Here is a 17,254-nt window from a genome sequence, read left to right as displayed (position 1 = left end):
CCTTGTATATTAATGACATAGGAAACACTGTTCATACTTTTAACATTCATCTCTATGCAGATGAAATAGTTTTGTATTCCGGTGCCACCTCGGTGCAGCAGGCAACTCGTGAACTTCAATGTGACCGATTCATTTCAGAAATCACTTCGATCTTAAATTAGTGTTAAATACAAGTAAAACCAAGCTCCTGCTGTTCTCTAGGTCACGAAATGTTGACCCTGAGGACCAGCATAATTTCGCTACAAATGGAGCCCTAATTAGGCTTGTTTCTCAGTATAAGTACCTGGGTGTCTGGATTGATGACAAGTTGTCCTTCGTAACACATATAGAAATTCTGACTAAGAAGCTAAGATCCAAGATAGTTTTTTATATCGAAATAAATCATGCCTTAGTATTAAAAATGGGAGAAAGATTGTTCAAACAACGCTTCTCTCTGTATTGGATTTGTGTGGATATTGTTTACATGCATGCGGCACAACCTCTGTTGTAAAACCTTGGACTCAGTCAATCTTTCAGCAATACGTTTTATCACAGGGGACAATTTTAGGACTCATTGTAGTCTGTATAGAATGTGGGATGGACCTCTGTCTGTAAGAAGAGAGCTGCATTCTCTTTCATTTATTTACACAGCAATCTGACAGAAACTCCCTGCATATGTAACTTCATTAATTAAGTTAAGAATCATAACTTACCAAACCCGTTCTCAGGAATGGATAACACTAGAGATCCCTTGAGTCTCCACAGATTTGGGAAAATCTGCATTTATTTTTTTTGCCCCTAATTTGTGGAACAATATACAGAGTTCACAGCAGTTAGATGTGCTTGTGCCACTCAGGCAGTTTAAATGATTGATTGAGGACGTCTATGTAGTTTAATGTGATTGCTTTATAAAATATGTTTATTTTGTGATTGTGTGCTGAATTGTATTGTTTTATACACGTGTATGTTTTATTATTCTGTTTTAATTGTAATGTATACAGGATTCTCTTGTAAAAGAGCTGTTTAATCTTAATGTGAGTCCCTGTTTAAATAAAGGTTAAATTAAAAAAAACAGTAATGGAAAATATTTGGATAAATAACATACAATAAAAGACAACTCAAATTTGCCACCGTTGTCTCAAGTTTTGACGGAGCGTGCAATTGGCATGCTGACTGCAGGAACGTCCACCAGAGCTGTTGCTGAAGAATTGAATGTTCATTTCTCTACCATAAGCAGCCTCCTCCAACATAGTTTTAGAGAATTTGGCAGTACGTCCAACCGGCCTCACAATCGCAGGGCACGTGTATGGCGTCTTGTAGGTTAGCGGTTGCTTATGTCAACATTGTGAGCAGATTGCCCCAATGGTGGTGGTGGGGTTATGGTATGAGCAGACATACGCTACGGACAACAAACACAATTGCATTTTATCGATGGCAATTTGAATGCACAGAAATACCACCATGAGATCCTTAAGGCCCATTGTGAGGCCCACTTTTTCTTTATGTATGTGACCAACAGATGCATATCTGTATTCCCAGTCATGTGAAATTCATAGATTAGGGGCCAATGAATGCATTTAAATTGACTGATTTCTTCATAAGACCTGTAACTCATGCAACAATTTCAAAGATTTTACTGTTAATATACGCTTGTACTTGCCTTTAAACAAAGAGTCAAATCGTTACAGCTCTGAAGTGCACAAGCAATGTTATTCAATTCAAAGTGTTGGCTAGACATTTCAATTCTGTATGGCAAGCGTGAATGTGACTGAAAACGTTTATGATGCTGCTTTACGCCACTGTTTGTTGTAGCTATGTTAAATCTAATCACACAAGACATGGTATCGACAATCCTCACAACCAAGTGAAGAATCTTGCAGTGCGTGGTCCCCGTCTGTGCTACATCATTTAGTGTGCGCACCACTACGTTGGCAAGACAAAAAAATCTAATTTGATTTGTCACATGCTCCGAATACAACAGGTGTAGACCTTACAGTGAACTGCTTGCTAACAATGCTTAAAAAAAGTCAAAGATTGAAAATAAAACAAATATTTTCATAGTAAAACCAGCTTCAGTTATAGAGATTTACAACAGTAAATTGTTCTATTATTGTTTCACCTCACTGTTTGCTAGTAAACGTAACTAGCTAGCTTGCTGGATATACTTGTTATTTACATCTGTTTGGAATCCTCTTGCGTCATGCATACCATTTTGTGAAATTGAAATGCATCCACGGTCATAATCATAACCAATGTCAACCCTCATCAATTATGTTACATAGTAAAATGATTTACAGTTGTTGATGTTACAAGTTTGTTAACAAGTTACAAATGCGAGGCGTGGCACATAACAAGTTAGCAGGTGTCAGGCTAACTAGTTAGCCAATTCCAGTCATGTGCTAATGTTTGCTAGTAAACCAAGTTTTAGGTGGCTGGTTGTAACATTGTAGTTTGCTATTTAGTAGCTAGCCATATCTACGACTAAAAAGAGAATAGGTTAAACAATAGAAACAAAAAAATTGCAGATTGTAAAACATTATTTTTGGTCATACCTATGGCTACTGGTAGTTGTTTAGCTAACTTAGTTAGCTAGCTACCTTGATGTTAATAAACAGAAAAATAACTTGATTTCCCTCCCACAATAACACAGTAGTAAGTTAGCCAGCAATACACAATATGGGCTTCAGTAGATAAACTAAAGTTAGCTAGATAGCTAGCTAGGTGGCTTGCAGGAAAAATATTTTTATTTAGCTAGAAATCGTATTATGTCATCTGCCCTCATGCTGGCATCGGCCATAGCTGAGCTTCTAATGTTTGCTAAATCCAACCCTTTGTTTCAAATCATCTTTGCTATATTCAGGTAGAAGCATGTATGGTTGAATGTGTTTTTTTTTTTTTTTTTTTATTTTACCCCTTTTTCGTGGTATCCAATTGTTGTAGTAGCTACTATCTTGTCTCATCGCTACAACTCCCATACGGGCTCGGGAGAGACAAAGGTTGAAAGTCATGCGTCCTCCGATAGACAACCCAACCAGCCGTACTGCTTCTTAACACAGCGCGCATCCAACCCAGAAGCCAGCCGCACCAATGTGTCTGAGGGTACACCGTGCACCTGGCAACCTTGGTTAGCGCACACTGCGCCCAGCCCGCCACAGGAGTCGCTGGTGTGCGATGAGACAAGGACATCCCTACCGACCAAGCCCTCCCTAACCCGGATGACACCTAGGCCAATTGTGTGTCGCCCCACGGACCTCCCGGTCGCGGCCGGTTACGACAGAGCCTGGGCGCGAACCCAGGGACTCTGATGGCACAGCTGGCGCTGCAGTACAGCGCCCTTAACCACTGCGCCACCCGGGAGGCCGTATGGTTGAATGTCACCATGTAGCTAATAGATGCTCCATCTTCGAATTTGTGTCGATGAGAGGAATCACTTGAAGCCATTGCATCTGGTCAGTTCATTCAGTTTTGCCCAAAGGATTGTCGTTAAGTATCCGCCTCTTCTTCGAAAAGGCCCATCTTGGGAGAGGGACAGGGGCCAGAGCACGAAGCACTGTCACAAGTTGTAGTCTTTCAGAGACTGAAAAAAATGTCTGCTCGTATATTTAACAATGAATCTGCTGATAGGAACATCGCTGAAAGACGTCTCTATAACAGCCTTCGCCAAATGCCATAGAGCTGGACTACATCAATACGCCGCAAGGCATCATTGGGGGCATCATTCTGCGGGGGAAGCACTGACCTGCCTTCCTCCTGTGCAAGTATGTGTGAAACATCTCACAGTCCTAGAAATGCCTCAGACATGATGACCACAAGTCCAGATTCCCCAGGGTGAGATTCCCCTTTAACTCCCTCTTGTCAGGAGGAAACGTGTGTTGCTGGGCTTATTGGAACTACTCCGGAAGATTCAGATAGAAATGTGTTATGCAGAAAGGGTATGTTCAATGCTTCTCTGCCATATTATTGACCAGAATCATGTCTGCTCTATATTGTATGTCTTTCTGTGACGCTTTAAACTTTGCACACACCTCATTTGAATAAGCTCTCTGGTCTCTTTGTTCCACACCCATCTATAATTACAGCTTTAATTCACTCTTATTAACTCTTTATAACCCATGTATTGCCCATTTATTACATGCATCAACCAACCAAGGTACAGCCGCTGACCACTTATTTGTTTTGTAGTTTTCTGCCTAATCGACTGTGTCGCCAATGACCAACAGCCTCCAGCAGGCAGACGGTGGGAGAAGAACCATGGCAGGTGGATGTGAAAGAAAGGAGAGGAAGAAAATAAAGGAAATGGTTTGTATGGGTTAAAAGAGAAGTCTTCTGCCCAGAGGGACGACAAGGATGTTGATTTGAGACGCACCTTAATTGCCCATGAGGGGATAAATAAAGTTGAATTGAAGCCACTAGTACTTACTCTTTGTCAGCCTAAGTGGGCCGCCTTCAGGCTGAGGAGAAGGGGACAGAAACTCCACACCTTTAGATAGGCAGCAGTGGAGAGAGAGAGAAGAGGAGGAGAGCGAGAAGGGGACAGACAGCAGGTGTTCCGGAGGGTAGGAGAGGAGAGGAGAGAGGGATAGGACCATTGACACAATTGAAGGAGGAAAAAGAGAGCTTGTTAGTAGACGACCGTAATAGAAGACAGATGAGTGTCAAATTCAACAGGACAAATCAAATATGATAACGTTTTATCTCTATGGTTTTGACTATAGAGCGGCTGACATCCTAGTGCTGACGCAACGCCCTAATGCTCTGGAATGGAACAATTGAACATATTGCTAAAATCACATTTCCCCCAACCATAGAAAACAACCACGATTTTTTGTAACTAGAACAGAGGAGCAGACAGGGCAAAGAGCAACCATGTCAGGTAGTGCTAGTCAGTCAAGAGAGAGAGAGGGGGAAATTAAGGAAATTGCTGAACACTAAACCGGTACTCAAGGTAATGATAGCCCTGAGCGAGGGCATACATTTGTAATCAGTTATCTGGGACGGTAAAGCCAGACTCATCTCTCGGGCTACAGAATGAGATAACATTGTTCCAGTTTTGCGCCTGCCGCAACTCAGCTTTCCAGGAATTAGTGCACCATCAGGGATAGTGGAGAAGGAGTCTATTGACACTGGTTTTGCCATCTGTGAAATGAGCAAATGTAACATGAAAAAGAACATGTTCAGAATGGACTGCAGTTACAAGAGGAGAGAAGAAGCACAATGCCAGAAAGAAAGAAAGAAAGGGGTTGTGAAAAATAGAGAGAAAGTGAAAGCGAGGAAAGAAAAATTAAGAAAAAGAATACTCGAAAGATCGCAGGAGTGATGACTCACTTCCTGAAGAGGAGGAGGGGCGTCGCTGGTTGGTGCTTGAGGAAGAGCTGTACTGGAAGGTGGGCATTTCTGAGGGCAAAGGTGGGGGAGGAGGGGGTGCCGGGGTGGGATTACTGATGGGGAGTGGGGGCAGGGGAGGAGGGAGGGGCAACTCTTCGGTGGTGCTGTTCTGTGGGCTGGGGGCGGGGCTGTTGGCTGACTCCTCCAATAACAGAGAACCCTGATTGGATCATAAAGAATAGAAAATGGTTAGTTCATATCCCACCAGCCAAAACATATAACATGAAGAAAATGATAAGGGTTGCCTGTCCATCTTAAATATAAAGGGCACCATTTTGACAGAGTTAAAATGCAGAGATTTCAAATACTTGATCGAAAGCACATTTTTTCATTGAATTGCCTACACGGTACAGTTATCTTTAAACCCAAATCAATCCCTTGCCATGGACATTGTGAAAAGAATAAATGCAGCTAAAATTGTGACTCCACTTTTTTTTGTAACATCTCCCCATTTTTGCACAGTCAAAACATCACCCATCCGGATCTTATTGTGATCTCATTCCTTGACAGCTGAGAGGAAGTTGTCATAATGGTAGGAGCCAATGAACCATATCACTCCTGTCTTCACAGAAATACCTGCTAAGACAGTCCACAGTAGCTGTGCTTTGCTGGACCAATAACATTATTATAGTGGGAGGAGAGGGGGAGTAATACTGTGACAGATGTATGGTACTATAGTTGACTCTGAAATGACGGCTCAATTAAACATTTGCTGTCTTAAATCTACACAAAGACATTACACCCAGTGGGAATAATAATTGAGTTAATCTAGTGTCCTTCTGGGGTGTGAGGGGCATCTGTTGCTGTGAGGAATAGAGTAATAGCCCCCCACCCTCCGCACCACCCCCCACTACAGCCTGACAGTGACACTAACACAGCTGTTACAGAGTTAATGGACCGTGCCATTTAACCCCCCTCCTCCTCCTCTTTTTACACGCGTGCCTGTCATTATGCCCCTCTTCCCCTATAATGAGGGGTCTCACGGGGGTCGCTCTCCAGCACGTGCCGGGCCCCAGCTGGCGATAATGATTAGCCGGGGCGACGTGGGGCGCCATCTGTCCTGTCCTTGGGGACGCGTAGGGGTTAGGAAGCCCCACGGAGGTCCTAATTGGCTCAATGTAGATTACACCAAACTGATTTTGGGCCGCTCCCTGGGGGGCCTGTTGACTGTGCGTGCAAGACCTGATTGATCCGTGTCTGTGGAACTATTTGTCTGCTCAATTGTTTCTTCTGTGTTGACCGCAAAAATGGACATTTAGCTTATTTTATTTGAGACAATATTCTTTAGGTTTAGTGAGTACAACAAAACCATAAAGCCAACCTAGATTAGACCTGAAACAAGACATTACCTTTAAAAAGATAAAGCACAGGTCTGTCTGCAAGTCTGCATTTAAAGCATTTAATTTCCCTGGTATTGATGGCCAAAGTGTACACTTGCTGTCCTCCTTGCCTTTTCAAATCAGAGACTAAATTATACCCCTGGCCTATCAGTGACACGAAGGCATCCATTAAATGCCAGGGAACAATTCAAACTAGGGATGCACGATATATCGGTGAGCATATCGGAATTATCAAAAAATCCAACACATCAGCCCAATGTCTAGTTTAACGCCGATGTGCAAAACCGATGTCAAAGCTGACGTGCGTACATATATAATGTAAGTAGATGACGTAATGACGCCACGAAAAATACAGTGCTACACAGAACAAAAGCAGAAAAATACTAAGCACACACTTCCAACAACTAAACAAGTTCAAGTTGAGCAGTCATTCGAAAGAGTTCAGCGAGAAAACTCAAAAGTTAAAATCCATTAACGCCACGATAATGGAATTCATTATGCTACTTGCAATGGGCGTCACGATGACATTTGGACCAGCGATGTCAGCCCCATCAGCATGCTGAGTCTGACAGCACAGTGGGTCGACAAGGATTTCGTACTGAGGAAGATTGTATTGCATGATCAAGAATGTGCTGGTTCTCATACCGCTGCTGCCATTTCAATGGCGTTTGAAACATGAACAGCAGCAGACGTGGTACCCTCTGTCATGGCATTGAAACGCCTGCTCAACAAAACTGCCCACAGGCTGTGGGGGTAAAACCTACAAAAGTACCCGAGGCTGTGAACAAGGGATTCAGTGGTGTTCTCTGAGCCTCTTTACTGTCGCCACCATGCTCAATGCTTGGTACAAGGACCGCTAATTTGATGGGGACAAAACAGGGTTTACGTGAAGTGTTACATAGACAGCTGGACAAGATGGAAACGGACACGGTGACAGTGCGCACAGAGGAAGTGAGGCCACGGACAGACAGAGCTGAAACTTCACTACTTGACACGTATGATGAAATCCTGGTTGAAAATGAAACGACTGAACAATGAAACAGCACAGCAAGTAAGGGAAAGAAATAGGTTTTGATTATGTTTTACTGGTAATGGGGACATGCGTAAACGCCAACAAAATTACTTTTTGGTCAGTGTGGTGTGTAACGTTTATTTAACTAGGCAAATCAGTTATGAACAAAGTCTTATTTACAATGACGGCCTACCCTCTGCCAAACCCGTACGACGCTGGGCCAATTGTGCGCCTCTCTATGGGACTCCCAATCACGGCCGGATGTGAAACAGCCTGGATTCGAACCAGGGACTGTAGTTATGCCTGTTGCATTGAGATAATAAAGGTTAAATAAATTATAATTTTAACCAGGAAGGGCACTGGCCAAGATAGGCAGCACCAAGTCATTACAAAAAAATGACAGACAGACGACATGAAAAACTACAAGTAATCTAGTAAAAACCATTGAATTCACAAGAGAATAAAACAGCAAATTAGAAACATTGACAGGTCAGGGAAACAGCCTCAAAAATCCTTCATCAGTGATTTAAAAACACCAATCGGGACAAGTTCTTCCAGTTTAAAAGTATTTTGTAAGGTGTTCCAAGACGATGGCGCAGAGTACATAAAAGCCCTTTTACCAAATTCAGTTTGGACATTTGGAACAGTTAGCAGGGTAAAGTGCCCTTGTCAGGCCCTACACCCAAACAAGGGCACTGCGTTCATCCACCTCTGGCCTGCTCGCCTCCCTACCACTGAGGAAGTACAGTTCCCGCTCAGCCCAGTCAAAACTGTTCGCTGCTCTGGCCCCCCAATGGTGGAACAAACTCCCTCACGACGCCAGGACAGCGGAGTCAATCACCACCTTCCGGAGACACCTGAAATCCCACCTCTTCAAGGAATACCTAGGATAGGATAAAGTAATCCTTCTCCCCCCCCTTAAATGATTTAGATGCACTATTGTAAAGTGGCTGTTCCACTGATGTCAGAAGGTGAATTCACCAATTTGTAAGTCGCTCTGGATAAGAGCGTCTGCTAAATGACTTAAATGTAAATGTAAAGTCCAGCGAACGAAGAGAGGACCCACCACATTTCTGAACAATAAAAATGCCCCCAAAAAAAGATTGTAAACCTGAAACGGCTATGTAAATAAAAGTATACCAGTGACTGAGCCTACGAGTGACTAGAGAGAAGGCCAGCCAACCCTGGTATACAAAGTGCAGTGGTGCGTAAGGGTTTTGCAGTTTAAATTAAATCTCAAAGTGCCATGGTATAGGCTGTCAATTGATCTCAAACACTGAGCGGAAGCATTCATATATAAAATATCACCATAGTCTAGTAAAGGCATAAATGTAGTTGATACGAGCCTCCTACTGGCTTCAAAAGAAAAACAGGCCTTATTCCTAAAATAAAATCCCAATTTCAGCTTCAATTTTTTTGTAAGTTGTTGAATATGCAATTTAAAAAAGAGGCCATCAATCAATTCAAATTCCAAGATATGAGGTTACAACCTCAATCTCCTTGCCCTGACAGGTAGTAATAGGTGAAAAGGTTCAGATGTCTATTTCTTGCATTAGAAAACACCATTAGTTTAGTTTAGTGGTAGGACAAATGCTGATTTCCAGATCTTTGGAATTTCATTACATACCAGGGTTAGATTGAACAGAGATGTAAGTGGTTCAGCTATGAAATCAGCTGCCAGATTTAAAAAGCAGGGATCCAAAAGATCAGGACCTGCAGGCTTTATCTGATCTAAGGATTTCAGGGCTTCATGTACCACCTGCACTGAGAATGGCAAAAAGCTCAAAGTTTGACCAGCTCTCACTGGTTCATCCACACAGGGTTGTACAGAGACAGAGGACACTGAATCAAACAGCCTACCAGATGATACAAAGTGCTCATTGAAACAATTCAGCATTTCAGTTGTGTCATATAGAGCAACAGAGTCATTCAAAACACGTGACGGTAATTCATTAACATTACTGTTACCAGACATAGACTTAATAGCCTTCCAAAACTTTCTAGGGTCATTCAGGTTATCAGTTGTAACAGACATAAAATATTCAGAGTTGGTCTTCCTGAGAAGAAAAGAACACTTGTTTCGTAACTGCCTAAAAATAAGCCAATCAGCATCAGAACATGATTTCCTTGCTTTAGCCCAGGCTTGATTATGGTTGTGAATAATACAAGACAGCTCAGAAGAAAACCATGGATTAACCCGCCCTTTAACACTGAACCTGCGGAATGGGGCACGTTTGTTTACTATTTGGAAAAAAACATTGTGAAAGAATTTCCAGGCAGTTTTCACATCAGAGATAAACTCAATCTGCTCCAGTCAAAATGAACAAATCATGAAAGAAAGCCTGCTCATTAAAACACTTCAAATTTCTCTTACGAATAAAACGTGGGTTTGTTCTAGGAACCTTAGTATTTCTAACAGCAACAACAGCACAATGGTCACTTAAATCATTACAAAAAACACCAACCGCAGAATAATTATGTGGAACATTTGTAAATATCAAATAAATCAGGGAATTTTATCTGGGCATTTAAGATTTGGGCGAGTGGGTGAGTTAATCAACTGGGTAAGATTCATAGAATTACAAGACATTTTTAAATCAGACACCAGCTTTAACCAACACCAGTTGAGATCACCAATCAAGATGATTTCACTGTAAAGAAGTTTAGACATAAGGTGAGTCAAAGAAGAAAATGCATCACCGAGAGCAGAGGGGGGGGGTCTATAACAGCCAATCACAGTTATAGAGAGACCCTTTGAAACCTCAATATTCAAAGCAAGAAATTCCAGCTGTTTACAAATAGTTTCAGACTTTGCAACACTTACATGGAATTTAGATTTTACATATATAGCCACACCCCCACCTTTCTTAACCCGATCAGTGCGATAAACATTGTAACCACTTATACAAATATCCTTATCAAAAACAGACTTGCTGAGCCAGGTTTCAGAAAACACAATTACATCAGCATCAGTTGATTTCGCCCAAATCCTAACCCCTTCAATGTTTGACTGCGTACATTTAAATGAAAAATACCTAAACCAGATCTTGATTTAAAATCAGAGAGGGTCTGGAGACATTGCATATCAGGGCCAGGGTTAGGTTGCACGTTACCTGATATCAACAAAAGAAGAATAACTAGGCACCTCGGTTTAATAACCTTGCACGGCTTCTCTTTTTTAAGAGACCTACTGCAAGCGAATTCTACAAGTGAGTTTCCAGACAATACAAAACAGTCATTTAAAACCATTAGACCTTGGTAGTGACACAAATTCGTACTGTTCACATCAGGCCACAAATACATCGTCACTTGGACGAGTGGACCGAGTGAAAAAGAGCGAGTTCCTGCAGACAAAAATTCTAATGGTCGGGAGAGCACATTGTCAGATGTCCTCACCCAGCGACAATGTTCGTTTTCTCCAGAGTTCAGTAAAGTCAGTGCACAAAGCAATACCATGAAAATGGTAATTTTCTCTGATAAAAAAAATAGAGGCCAACGAAGGTAAGGGGAAAGAAGGACAGCTGTATGTATGAGTCTGAATGTGAGTGTTTGCGCGTGTGAGTAGATTGGGTGTTGAGGTCGATAGAGAGAACGTTGAGAATGTTGAGCTGCCACTGACAGCCAGGCGAAGAGCAAAAAGGAGCAGCTTGGACAAGACACTCCGCAGGCGAAGGAGGAACTCAGGCCAGCCAGAGAGAGACAGGGTTACTTAGTTAGATAGGGTAAACGTCAAGTAATGAAGTGCCGAGTTGGAGGACCCGTGATCTTTACACCAGCAAAAATAAAATAGTTTGCACTACACAACAACGAAGTTACGCAACCATAAATAATTAGGTTATTAGTTGGTTAAAATGTACTAGTCACAGACAAACAACTTGACATGCTGCCATCTTGGAAATGGATATATTTCAAAATCAATGATGTTATGGAAGATAACCAGGGGCCAGCGGGCAGTCATCCTCCTGCAGCTGTAAGTTCAAATCACCATGCAGTGCCTTAGACCGCTGTGTCTGTGTGTGTTAACTATTTAACTGGCCTCCTGAGTGGCGCACTGCATCGCAGTGCTAGCTGTGCCACTAGAGATTCTGGGTTTGAGTCCAGGCTCTGTCACAGCCGGCCAGGACCGGGAGACCCATGGGGCGGCGCACAATTGGCCCAGCGTCGTCCTGGTTAGGGGAGGTTTTGGCCGACAGGGACATCCTTGTCCCATTGCGCACTAGCGACTCCTGTGGTGGGCCGGGCGCAGTGCACGCTGACACCGTCGCCAGGTGTATGGTGTTTCCTCCGACACATTGGTGCGGCTGGCTTCCAGGTTAAGTGGGCTGTTGGCGAGTTGGATGTGCTCTGTGTCAAGAAGCAGTGTGGCTTGGTTGGGTTGTGTTTTGGAGGACGCACGGCTCTCAAACGTCATCACTCCTGAGTCCGTATGGGAGTTGCATCGATGAGACAAGACTGTAACTACCAATTGGATACCACGAAATTGGGGCAAAAAAGGGGTAAAACATTTTTTTTTTAAAGAACTGTACTAGAATGCTTAAAAGGCCGCAAAAATGTAAAATATCAATATCTGTTGTTTTTTTTGCAAGGAAAATATTGGATATCGGTATCGGCCAAAAATGTCATATCGGTGCATACCTAATTCAAAGCATAGCAATACTGCAGCCCTTAAGCCCGTACTGCAGCCGCCAAAACAAATGTCTCCCTCTTCTACAGTGAAAACACTACGGTCCTGGAGAGGCTTGTGTTCCAGCCCAGTACACCTGTTGATCAACTATTCATGGTCTTAGGTCTGGACAACGATTAGTTTAATCAGGTCTATAGTGCTGGCCTGGAACAAAAGCCTGCACATCCAGTTTGCTCTGCAGGACTGAAGTTGGAGAAGCCTGGTTGTCTGGTCCTGTTTACCTCCTTGTTAGGCACCATGGTTCGGACCCCACGGTAGTCGACCGTGTCGCTACCCAGGGCTTTGTAGTAGTCCCCCGTGCTGGGCTGCTTGTTGAAGTTTCGAGACTTTCTGTTGGAGTCCACCCGGTGCAGCCTATCCTGGTTCTCTTCTGGAGTCAGTTGCTGGGTAGAAACAAGGGAGGGGCCAATGAGCAGTGAGTAAATAAATATGTTTGGGTTTGCGTGTTGTTTTTTTTGGCTTGCCATTTGTGTCTTTTTGAAATACTGACAGTGTGTCCAAATGTGGGGTTTAGTAGCTGTGTGGAAGGAAGACTGAGCTATAAAAGCTACGCTAGTTCAAAAGTAGGAGTAAGATATTTTAAGTGATCAGATAGTCTTTTGTTCGCTATAATATATGTTTAGGCAAACAGTTGCAAAGCGTAGACCACAGAACATTCACAAAATAAAAAATTAAAAAAGTCTTCATCGCCTAACATGAAACCGATCTGCACAAAAAAGTGTTTTGTCGACATTTGAGGGTAAAAAATGTATAGTGTCACCTCTGGAGGATTCAGAGCAGAAGCAGCTTTAACAGCACCAGGAACAACAAGTATTTTCGTCTTTGCCTCTGGGTTAAAGCATCACCATTAATATTGTACAAAAGCGTTTGGGATCAAAGAAAATAAGAATTCACATTTACACAGTTCCTGTTTGAGGTAAGAGAGCCCCCTCGTGACCTCACAGGAGGGGACAGAGATCAGTAACATGGCCCTCTACTGCATCTCCGGGCTGCTCCCTTTCCCATTCCTAGCTCTCTAGGCCACCTGTAGAGAAGAAAGCTCAGACACCTGACAACAGTTTATCCGAAAGGACCCATGTTTCAAAGATAGCTAGGCCTTTTCATGATATTATGGTAGTCCAGGGTTGGGGACAATTCCATTTCAATTCAATCAGTTCGGGAAGTAAAAATGCTTTTCCACCTGTGTCTTTTTGGGGGTAGAGTATTTACCTAATGCAAACTATTGCATTAAAACTATTTACATTGCAAGTTTGACTCTAGCAAAAGCTGGGATGCATCTGACTTTTCTTTCCATCTCCTCAACTCAGTTAAGCCACTTTTGGCCAGGCTTACTCAATGTGTGGAGCCTAAGGGTGATTGCTGGAGTTATGCTCACAAAAACATGTTGCACTGTACAAAACAACACATGGCACCTGAGCAGCAGTTTGAGGTAAAAACAGTTTGTATGTATGTACGTATGTACGTATGTACTTATGTACGTATATATATATATATATATATATATATACACACATATGTATATACATATATATACACACACACACACACACACACACACACACATATATATATATATATATATACACACACATATATATACACAGTATATACACACTTCTTATGGGTTCTGTACTTATCACACACATATATATACACACATATATATATATACAGTATATACACACTTCTTATGGGTTCTGTACTTATCACACACACACACATACATACATACACAGAGTAACCAACCAGATACAGGATTATGCAATATTTCTAAGTGTTATGCACATCATCATCTGCACATTTATCACTCCAGTGTTAATGCTAAATTGTAATTATTTTCGCCTCTATGGCCTATTTATTGCCTTACCTCCATACCCTTCTACATTTGCACACACTGTATATAGATTTTTATATTGTGTTATTGACTGTATGTTTGTTTATTCCATGTGTAACTCTGTTGTTGAATGTGTCGCACTGCTTTGCTTTATCTTGGCCAGGTCTCAGTTGTACATGAGAACTTGTTCTCAACTGTCCTACCTGGTTAAATAAAGGTGAAATAAAAAATACATATTTAAAAAATGGCTGTTGAGTAGATCATTGTAGAAGCCATCGGATCAACTTCCTCAATTCAGACACCCACTTTTCCTGTCAAATCTCACCAAAACAAAAGCATCACAAATGCCGTCGCCATTTAAATTTGCATTGCATTCATTTAGTTTTCAAAAGGAGCCATGGCAAAAGCTAGAGACATTCAACAGATAATAAATAGTCAAATCTAAGAGCGGCAGAAATAATTGACTGACATCCCCAACGTCAGTGAGCTCTTCCCCTTTGTATTGTCCTGTTTCTTTTCTCTTGTCCTTTGTGGCTTCATGGGTGTTTCTGCATTGTTGGCTCACGTCTGTTGTCAAAGACAAGGTCCCCAAGCAGCACTTTGTGAAGTGTGTGTGTGCCCGTGCATACACACAGTGGGTAATGTATTTTTCGTCCTGAATCTTGTTCTGGGGCAGCTCTGCAGAGTGGTCACTATTTGGCACAGCCACAAAGTCATAAAATCTTATTTTAAACATAACCCTAAACACACTGCAAACCCTAATGCCTAACCCCAACAAAGTCTAAGACCAAAAAGCTCATTTTTGTTTTGACATTTTTGAATTTTAATTGTTTATTTATTTCACCTTTATTTAACCAGGTAGGCAAGTTGAGAACAAGTTCTCATTTACAATTGCAACCTGGCGAAGATAAAGCAAAGCAGTTCGACACAAACAACAACACAGAGTTACACATAGAATAAACTAAACATACGGTCAAAAATACAGTAGAAAACTCTATATACAGCATGTAAGGCAATAAATAGGCTATGGTGGCAAAGTAATTACAATATAGCAATTAAACACTGGAATGGTAGGATGTGCAGAAGATGAATGTACAAGTTGAGATACTGGGGTGCAAAGGAGCAAGATAAATGAATAAATACAGTATGGGGATGAGGTAGATTGGATGGGCTATTTACAGATGAGCTATGTACAGGTGCAGTGATCTGTTAGCTCAGGTCAAGACCTTTTACAACATAGACCAGCTGCAAAGTCCAAATTGGCTATCTAACAGGGTAGTTGCTCAGTTCTGCGTCCAGGACAAGACTATAACCACCCTCAACCCCTCCCACCACACGGATAGACCCAGTTATCTGTGTTCATTTAGCTGTTTCAGCCTTTTGTTTTTACTTTACTGTGGTCAGCGTGGTCATGCGGTGGCATACATCTAGTTTGCATGGGCAACTACTAGATTAGATCTACGGTTGGCTTCTCATGGTTGCAAAAGCAATGAGCATAAAGTGTCCCATCATACATTGTAAATAATTTAATATTAAAGATATGAGCAAGTATGGTCCCATGTTTCATGAGCTGAAATAAAAGATCCAAGAAATGTTACATACACAAAAAGCTTATTTTCTCAAACTTTGTGCACAAATTTCTTTATATCCCTGTTAGTGAGCATTTCTTCTTTGTCAAGACAATACATCCATCTGACAGGTGTGGCATATCAAGTAGCAGATTAAACAGCATGATCATTACACAAGTGCACCTTGTGCTGGGGACAATAAAAGGCCACTAAAATGTGCAGTTGTCACACAACACAATGCCACAGATGTCTCAAGTTGAGGGAGTGTGCAATTGGCATGCTGTCTGCAGGAATGTCCACCTATTGCCAGATAATTTTGTTAATTTCTCTACCATAAAACACCTCTAACGTCATTATAGAGAATTTGGCAGTACGTCCAACTGGCCTCACCACAGCAGACCACGTATAACCACGCCAGCCAAGGACCTCCACATCCGGCGGGATGGGGATGGGATGGTCTGAGACCTGCCACTCGGACAGCTGATTAAACTGTGGGTTTGAACAACCAACGAATTTCTGAACAAACTGTCAGAAACAGTCTCAGGGAAGCTCATCCGTGTGCTCGTTGTCCTCACCAGGGTCTTGACCGAACTGAAGTTCGGTGTCATAACCAACTTCCGTGGGCAAATGCTCACCTTCAATGGCCACTGGTATACTGGAGAAGTGTGCGCTTCACACACATCCAAACCAAACCTAGCCATTTCCAAGACAGCCATTTCCAAGTTCAAGACGATTTAAGTCAACTTTAACTCGGCCACTCAGGAACATTACATGTTGTCTTGGTAAGCAAGTCCATTGTAGATTTGTCCTTGTGTTTTAGGTTATTGTACTGTTGAAAGGTGAATTTGTCTCCCTCTCTGTTGGAAAGCAGACTGAACCTCTAGGATTTTACTTGTGCTTATAGCTATATGTTTATTTTTATCCCCAAAAAACTCCCTAGTCCTTGCTGAAGACAAGCATACCCATAACATGATGCAGCCATCACCATGGTTTAAAATTTGAAGAGTGGTACTCAGTGATATGTTGTGTTGGATTTGCACCAAACTTAACGCTTTGTATTCAGGACAGTATTACTTTAGTGGCTTGTTGCAAACAGGATGCATGTTTTGGAATATTTTTATTCTGTAGAGTCTTCCTTCTTTTCACTGTCATTTAGGTTAGTATTGTGGAGTAACGACAATGTTGTTGACCCCATCTTCAGTTCTCATATTACAACCATTAAACTCTTTAAAAATCACCATTGGCGTCATGGTGAAATCCCTGATCAGTTTCCTTTCTCTCCGGCAACTGAGTTAGGGAAGACGCCTGTATCTCTGTAGTGCCTGTGTGTATTGATAAACTATCCAAAGCCTAATTAATAACTTCACCATGCTCAAAGGGAGATTCCGTGTCTTCTTGTAAAATGTTTACACTTCCACCCTTCTTTGTAAGGCAAAAAAAACTCTGGTCTTT

General features: G+C 42.0%; 1 protein-coding gene across 1 annotated transcript in view; it reads right to left on the bottom strand.

Annotated features, from left to right (window-relative positions):
- LOC135527614 (espin-like) overlaps positions 1 to 17,254 on the bottom strand; it is a 133,141-nt gene that overhangs the window by 56,993 nt on the left and 58,894 nt on the right. The window contains 2 exon segments of the mRNA XM_064956106.1: positions 5,305 to 5,524; positions 12,622 to 12,805. Of these exon segments, the coding sequence (XP_064812178.1) occupies positions 5,305 to 5,524; positions 12,622 to 12,805 (404 nt within the window).

The sequence above is a fragment of the Oncorhynchus masou genome, chromosome 33 (genome assembly GCF_036934945.1).
Source record: "Oncorhynchus masou masou isolate Uvic2021 chromosome 33, UVic_Omas_1.1, whole genome shotgun sequence".
Lineage (NCBI taxonomy): Eukaryota > Metazoa > Chordata > Actinopteri > Salmoniformes > Salmonidae > Oncorhynchus > Oncorhynchus masou.
The sequence above is the reverse complement of the archived record's forward strand: the minus strand, read 5'-3'. Positions and strand labels throughout refer to the sequence as shown.